This window comes from Elaeis guineensis, unplaced genomic scaffold, assembly GCF_000442705.2.
Source record: "Elaeis guineensis isolate ETL-2024a unplaced genomic scaffold, EG11 Super_Scaffold_1000024, whole genome shotgun sequence".
NCBI lineage: Eukaryota > Viridiplantae > Streptophyta > Magnoliopsida > Arecales > Arecaceae > Elaeis > Elaeis guineensis.
Genome location: NW_027332423.1, coordinates 94,275 through 102,500, shown reverse-complemented (window position 1 = coordinate 102,500; position 8,226 = coordinate 94,275). Strand labels below are relative to the sequence as shown.

At 37.5% G+C, this 8,226-nt stretch overlaps 1 protein-coding gene across 1 annotated transcript in view; it reads right to left on the bottom strand.

Moving 5' to 3' along the window:
- The window catches only part of LOC140854512 (uncharacterized), a 1,892-nt gene extending 765 nt beyond the window's left edge, over positions 1-1,127 (bottom strand). The window contains exons 1-5 of the mRNA XM_073250461.1: positions 1,086-1,127; positions 862-983; positions 525-575; positions 317-436; positions 121-240 (exon numbers count right to left, since the gene is read on the bottom strand). Of these exons, the coding sequence (XP_073106562.1) occupies positions 121-240; positions 317-436; positions 525-575; positions 862-983; positions 1,086-1,127 (455 nt within the window). The remainder of the gene's footprint in view (positions 1-120; positions 241-316; positions 437-524; positions 576-861; positions 984-1,085) is intronic.
- Between the last annotated feature and the right edge of the window lie 7,099 nt (positions 1,128-8,226).

Genomic DNA, 8,226 nt, shown 5'->3' with positions numbered 1-8,226 from the left:
GCTTGTAATTAAGCTACTAAGCTTAAAAATCATGATCTATTCACATGACCGCATATGCACTTACTAAATCAATCTTCATTCAAGTGAAACTACAAGGGAGGAGATTGGAAGTTTACTTACTTATCTTTCCTAAGCTTGAATGTAACCCTGATTTCATCAATATCGAAGTCAGGCCATCCTTGAAGGTGTTCGAAGGTTGCATATGTGTACAAGCCCGAGCTACCACGAAGCACTACAAATCTACAAGTGTCTATAACTATCAGTATCTCACAAGCTTTTCAACTATAAGAGAAGGGATGGGAGGACCTTGATTCACCTTTTGTCTATCTTCAAGGGGACGAGCTTGCCTTGGAGGGATGGAGCCCATGTTCTTGTGAATGAAACTTCCACCAACTCTTCACTTTGAAGTATTATTCTAAAATTCGTTCCTTTTATACTGGAAGACAATTTATATGATAAACTATTATGAAATTTATATTCAATTCAAACATATAAAAAAAATGCAAAAGAAGAGATTTACTCACACATCAAATGCTCCGGAGGCTCCAGGTGCATTCCAGACAAGATCCCAATACCTAAATACTCAGCGGAGACAAAGTTAGGGACTTCTTTAAAATTTGTATCTTTACAAGAGCAAATAACATGTATATCAATACCATATTCCTCCAAATTGTATCATAGAAGTGATACTCCATTCTAATCTTATCCCTAGTAAGGAACCAGGTCCATTTAACATAAAGAGTAGTGGGTTATGTAATCCCTAAAATCATGCTAACAAGAATCTCAAGTTTAGGAATACATCAAAACTAATTGGAGATTAAGAAATTATTGCAACTATGATCCCAACATGATGCTACCTACCCTCTATTATCTTCTTTATTAAGAACTTCCATCAGATTATCAAGACCGTTATATCGAACTCCCATCACAATCCCATCTGGATTCGACAGAGTCAACTGGAGAATGCCATTATCTATGATCACCTGCACTAAAGCTCCATCAGCACCACCTTTTATATATTCATAAACATCGAGACAATATATAACTCGACAACATGACAATAAAATCAGAGAGTCAGGACGTACATATTGATCTTGAACATTAACTCTCACATCGGTAGCCGACATATTGGCTTGTCAACACAAACAACAACCTGGGAAAGCTTGTTGGGAAATGTGTCCCAAAAAGCCAATCGTCAACCTGTTGACGGTTGAGCAACCAAGTATTGTAATTGATTTGTTAGTAAATAAAATATATTTGGCATTTTCATCATAAGCTTTCATCTTCTAATGAACTCCGTTGTTATGATGAAGTCCTTAGGACTATTTAAGTTCGATAAAGAGAGGATGTTGCCCAGCTATGCAACCCAAGAGGGGGAGGTGAATTGAGTTTCTAAAAATTTTAAGCTTAACTAATGACTTATGAAAAATGTTTGTCAATTGCTAAAAGAATGAGGAGAATAACCTTAGTTTAAGATTAATTGCCTAAAAGCAAGAATGCAAGGAAATAATGAAGAGTTAGAGAGAAGCAATTATCACACCACAAACAAAAGGATTTATAGTGGTTCGGTGCCAACCTTGCACCTACATCCACTCTCCAAGCTCCTACTTGAGAATTCCAATCCACTATACTTATATTCAACCTGAATACAAATGTCAGAAACTCCGACACTAGCTATCCCAAGCTAGACCACTTATTTTTGGGTACAAGCCAACCCAATACACTCCGATTCTAGGTTCGGATCAACCTTCTCTTGTTTTGGAACCCCTCCAAAACAAAACAATCACTCAAAATGAGTAAAATAATTTAGAGCACAAATAAGTACAAGAAAAGCCCCTTTAACGAGCGAATATAACTTTAAATACACTTTACTCAAGAGAAGAAGCCCCTTTTTGGATTTCCTCAAAGTGGATGAAGAATTGATTGAGCGCTTGAGGAGTTGGTGAGCTTTGATTGTTGGCTTCTTGAAGGCTTTAAATGAGCTCTTGATTAGGGCTGAAAATAGGCTTGAGAAACCCTTTCTCTTTTGAATTCTCTTGAATGCTCTCTTGAATGCTCTTCTTTTTCTTTTCAATCTCTTTCTTTCTCTTCTTAATCTCTTCTTTGTTTCCCACCTTTTGAATCCTTTTATAGCTTTAAGAAATAGAGAAAAATATTCTAGGCAGAAAAAGAGCCGTTAGAGCACATTAAATGAGCATTAAAAGCACTTAAAATGGGTTAAAAACTAGCCGTTGCGGAAAAATCCCGTCGCAGGGGTCGACTCATGAGTCGACTCATGCCTCAGGGGTCGACTCATGAGTCGACCTCTGTTGCAACAACCAGAAAACAGATTTCTGTGACTTTTGGCCTAAAACCGCAGGAGTCGACTCATGAGTCGACTCATGCCTTGAGAGTCGACTCATGAGTCGACTCACAGGCCATGCCAAGTCAAAAATTCAGCGTGCCAAACTGCTCATTGTGCCATGAGTTGACTTATGAGTCGACTCATGGATTTCAAACATGCATAACTTCAAAAATACAAGTCCAAAAATAATAAATTTTCGCCAATAGATCATAAATCTTTTGTTCTACCAAATGATACTATTAAATCAGGATTTTGGTAAAATTATGATTTTGCCCCTGAAGAGCACAAAGACTTTTTCAAATAAAAAATATTGGTACCCCTTCAATCTGCTTTGTAATCATCAAAATCAATCTAGGAGCAACAATCTCCCCCTTTTTGATGATGACAAAACACTTGAACAAAAGTATTTATGTGAATCATGAATTTTAAAAGGATGCATTTGCTTGAAAAGAATATTGATCCTTTTGGCATGTGATACAAATGGTCATATGCATAAATAATTTGCCCATTTGCTTAAAGATTTGAAAATATACTCATTGGATTATATATTTTGGTGTTAGAGCAGAAACTTTATTTTTGTTATCAGAGCAAGCTGTATCTTGAAAATTGGCTCATTCTCATTTGATTATTTAGTTTTGTATCAGAGCAAAAATAATTAAGTGTGCCAATGCATGTCTTAGAGTTAATTTGTAAAGTATATTAGAGCATGTTAAATTTAAGATGTATCAGAGCAAGTAAGAATTTTAAGGCATATCAGAGCATGTTTAAAGAAGTAATTTTAAAGGTTGCTCATTTGCATTGTACTTAGCAATTTACTCATTGTATATTTAAGTTAGTTAATAATTTTACTTTTGATATTGTTCTTTAAGTTCTCCCCAATTCATTCATTTTATTTTCAAGTCTTTTAATAATTTATAATTTTATTTTGATATGGTTTTTTTCTTTATAATTTTGCTTTTGATGGGTTTCTTTTTCTTTAATGTCTCATAATTTATGGTTTTGCTTTTGATAGGTTTCTTTTTCTTTAATTTTCTCCCCCTTTTTGACATCATCAAACATTGTTAACTCCCCTCTTTTTCTGAATACATTTTCTCTTTAATATTTCTTCAAACTTCTAGTGCTAATCATTAATGTTTGCTCCCCCTTAAAACAGCAATCATTAACCAAAATATGCCATAGATTACCATAAATATGGATCATCAACAAAGAGAAGTTGTTTCAACAATGAGAAGATATATTTCCAAAAGATGATTGACATCATTACACAAAGTAGATATATAAGTAAAAGATGATTAAAACCATAATTGTTTCAGTACATATTTCATATCATAAAAGTCAACTAGCTAATGTCATTACATGGCCCCAAAATACAGATCCTAGAAAGAACAAGAGACTAACACCTAGGATCTAGTAAAGATCATGACTAGAAGGATCGGAGTCATCAGATATAGGGTGAGGAGATGATGGATCTCGACCAGAAGAACGTCCTCTACCCTGTCTGCCTCTGGCACGAGCAGGTGAGCGAGATGAACTAGGAGGCTGAGAACGCTGTGAGGCCAAGGACTGGACTGATAGAGTGAGTCTGATGGAATCAAGAACGTTCAGTGCTCTGGAAATAGACTGAAGTAGAGCAGTGAACTGAGTAGATGCATGCTCACTCGAGCCTCTGATCTCTCTCCTCAATAACTCATAACCACCCTCCAAAGCACCTCTGAGCCTGTCAGCCTCTGCAGTAAGGTCAGTGACCTCAATAGTGGACTCCTGTGGCTGAGGATGGGCCAAAGCTAGGACTTGCCCCTGCAAGTCAAGAACTCTCCCAGTCAGTCTCCAAACAGTGTCCTCTAGCTGCTGAATCCGAATAGACTGATCTGATATCAACTGAAACACAGTGGAGATATGGGGAGTCATGGTCTGATCAGATGAAGTGGCCCCTGGTGTAAATGTAGTAGTGCTCCACTGTCTAGATAGCAAGGAAGCCACACGCTGTGATATCTGCTCGATCTGATCATTAGCCAATCTGAACTCTGAAGGAGGTGCTCTGCTCTCTGGCTGATGTACTGGTGTGTGCCTCCTGGTGAACTCCGAAGGGCCAGCCTCTGGGTCTGGAATGAACTGGATATCTGGAGATGCTGCCCTGAAGTCATGGATAGGAGATGATGGACCTTCTTCTTCAGCTCTGTCTTCTACTCTGTCCTCAGCTCTCTCCTCAGTACCCTTGATCCAACCACCATCAGTTTTAGTAAAACCATGCGGTGCAGAGTGTGTTGGTTGAAGGTGTCTACGTGAGAAAGCTTAGTAGATGCCTCCCCCTCAAAGCTGACTCCAAACCTCCTAAAAACTCGAGTAAGGGCCATACCAAAAGGCAGATGTGCCTTGGATCTGTTCAGTGTCTCTCTCATGGCCTCAATCATTAATGTAGGGAGGTTCAGGGGGTTTGAGTGATCACATGAAACATAATACAAATATCTCTGCTAGAAAGTAGATCATGCCTACCACTCCTAGGGAAGAAGAGCTTTGTCACCAATTGATGTAAGATCCTCATCTCAATAGATAAAATTTTGGCTTCCAAATTATTCAAACTTCCTGAGTAGGTTCCCCCTAAAATCACACTGATTCCCTCTTCCTTCACAGGGAGTTCCATGTAAGAATAACCCTCACAGGGCAAATGAAGTATTTCTCCCAAAATGATAGGATCCAGACAAATATCAACTCCCTTTACTGTAGAAGTCACTGTTCCATTCCCATAATGCAGATTCTGATAAAATTCTCTAACTAGGTCTACAAAAGTGACTTCCTTAAGAGAGCAGTAGAAACCCCAACCCTGGTTTTTAATCTTTGTTCCAAAGGTGAAACCCTCTTTTTCAAAGAATCTAAAATCTACATTCTTTCTGGTTTCAACCTTCCTATCAGATAGAGGGATCTTACTGGGGCTAAGGGAAGACTGAGAGGGACCTTGAGTTGACACAGAAGCCGGAGTGGGAGCAGTGGAAGACTGAGCAGCTTGCCTTTTTCTGTGGATATTTTCTTCTAGCTCACGGACCGACTTTCTTCTCTGAGGGAGCTTCATCTTCGGAGCCATTCTCACCACAGCAGCAGGCAGAGAGACTTGGAGAATCAAGTGGATGAGTGGAAGAAGGGTTACAAAAGAATGGAGAGGGATTTTGGCGGAGAGAAGAGGCGGTTTTGAGAAGAACGGTGGAGGCTAGGGCACGCTCCAACCATTTCAATCAAAGGGAAAAAATGCGAAAATCTCCTTTCCCAGGCGGTGATTTTTGGTGGAGAGGAGAAGGGAGAACAATCTTGAGCTAGATCCTTGGTTTTGGAGAGAAAGGGAATGGGGATGATGGTTCTTGGAGGAGGAAGATGAAGAGATGAGTCGGCTCATGAACAGGCTTCCAATTAAAAAGAAAGAGCCCGTGGGAAGTTGGCAGTAATTACAAGTTTGCCATAGGGTCGACTCAAGGGGGTCGACTCATGAAACTCAGAAATTCAGAAAAAATATGAATAAATTCCAAAAAAATTTGAAATTTTGGGAGATGGAATTTTGCTCAATGACAAGTTGTGAGAGTGATAATCTTGAGCTTTTAGGACCAAAGAGATGATGGAAATTGAGCTCAAAGAATTTTTGACATCAAATCTTTGGAATTTGAGAAATATTTAGGCATATGGATCAAGAATTCCTAGATTTCTTCTAATTTCACAGAATCTGTCCTCACTAAGGGTCTTTGTAAAGATATCAGCTAATTGATTTTTAGTGCAAACATATTCAAGAATTATATTTTTGTTTTGAACATGTTCTCTTATAAAATGATGTCTTATTTCAATATGTTTGGATCTTGAGTGTTGAATTGGATTCTTAGATAGATTTATGGCACTTGTGTTGTCACATCTTATTGGTGTTTCATTAATTTGATTCCAAAGTCTTCGAGTTGTTGCTTAATCCACAAGATTTGAGCACAACAACTTCCGGCTGCAATGTATTCGGCCTCAGCCGTAGACAGTGCTACCGAATTTTGTTTCTTGCTAAACCAGGAGATTAAGTTAACTCCAAGAAATTGGCAAGTTCCACTTGTGCTTTTTCTATCTAATCTACATCCAGCAAAATCAGCATCTGAATATCCTAATAAATCAATTAGTGAGTCCTTAGAGTACCATAACCCTAGAGTTTGAGTACCATTCAAGTATCTAAGGATTCTTTTAACAGCATTCAAATGAGATTCTTTAGGATTAGATTGATATCTAGCACACAAGCAAACACTAAACATGATATCAGGCCTACTTGCAGTTAAATATAATAAAGAGCCAATCATACCTCTATAGTATTTTAAGTCTACACATTTACCTTCATCATCCTTGTCAAGCTTACATGAGGGGCTCATGGGTGTGCCAATTGGTTTGGAGTTCTCCATTCCAAATCTTTTGAGTAGTTCCTTGGTGTACTTGCTTTGGGTGATGGAGATTCTCTCTTTTGTTTGTTTGATTTGGAGTCCGAGGAAGAAGGTAAGTTCTCCCATCATGCTCATCTCGAACTCCCCCTGCATGAGCTTAGCAAAGTCTTGACAGAGAGATTCATTAGTAGAAAAAAATTATGTCATCAACATAAATTTGTATTACTAACATATCATTTTGATTTCTTTTAATGAAGAGGGTTGTATCTACATTTCCTCTTGAAAAATATTATTTAGTAAAAATTTGCTTAGCCTATCATACCAAGCTCTAGGTGCTTGTTTTAATCCATATAAAGCTTTATTCAATTTAAAAACATGATTAGGAAAAGCATGATTTTCAAATCCCGGGGGTTGTTCTACATAGACTTCTTCAGCAATATATCCATTTAAAAATCACTTTTAACATCCATTTGAAATAATTTGAATTTCATAAAGCAAGCATATGCAAGTAGAAGTCTAATGGCTTCTAATCTAGCAACAGGTGCAAAGGTCTCATCAAAATCAATTCCTTCTTCTTGATTATATCCTTTAGCAACCAATCTTGCTTTATTTCTAATTACATTACCATGTTCATCTAATTTGTTCCTAAAGACCCATTTTGTGCCAATTATTGAATAATTTTTAGGTCTTGATACTAAAGTCCAAACATTATTTCTTTCAAATTGATTAAGTTCCTCTTGCATTGCATTAATCCAATTATGATCATTTTCAGCTTCTTCAATAGTTTTTGGTTCAAGATGAGATACAAAAGCACAATGATTAAATACATCTCTAAGTGAAGAGCGAGTTTTTACCCCATGCATAGGATCACCAATAATTAACTCCTTAGGGTGGTTGTGAACATACCTCCATTCCTTGGGTAGGTCGTTTGTACCTTGAGGTTGTTCTTGAATTTCTTCACCTCTCTCATCTTGTTTGTCTTCTTGTTCCTCGTCCTCTTGAGTTGTTGAATCTTTCAGAGTGATCTCCTTCATTCTTCTATTAGAGGATCTGCATCATCAACACCCTCATTCTTCCTTGAAGGAAGATCGTTAGATTCATCAAAAACAACATGTATGGACTCCTCAACTACAAAGTTCTTTTGTTAAAAACTCTAAAAGCTTTACTAGTGGAGGAGTAACCCAGAAAGATTGCTTCATCTGATTTTGCATCAAATTTACCAAGTCTTTCTTTACCATTATTTAACACAAAACATCGGCAACCAAAAACATGAAAATATGCAATATTTGGTTTTCTTCCTTTCCAAAGTTCATAGGGGGTTTTCTTTAAAATTTGTCTAATCAAAGCACGATTTAAAATGTAACATGCTGTGTTAATTGCTTCGCCCAAAAATATCTTGGAAGGTTGCTTTCACAAAGCATGGTACGGGCCATTTCTTCTAAGGTTCTATTTTTCTTTCAACTACCCCATTTTGTTGGGGTGTCCTAGGAGCAG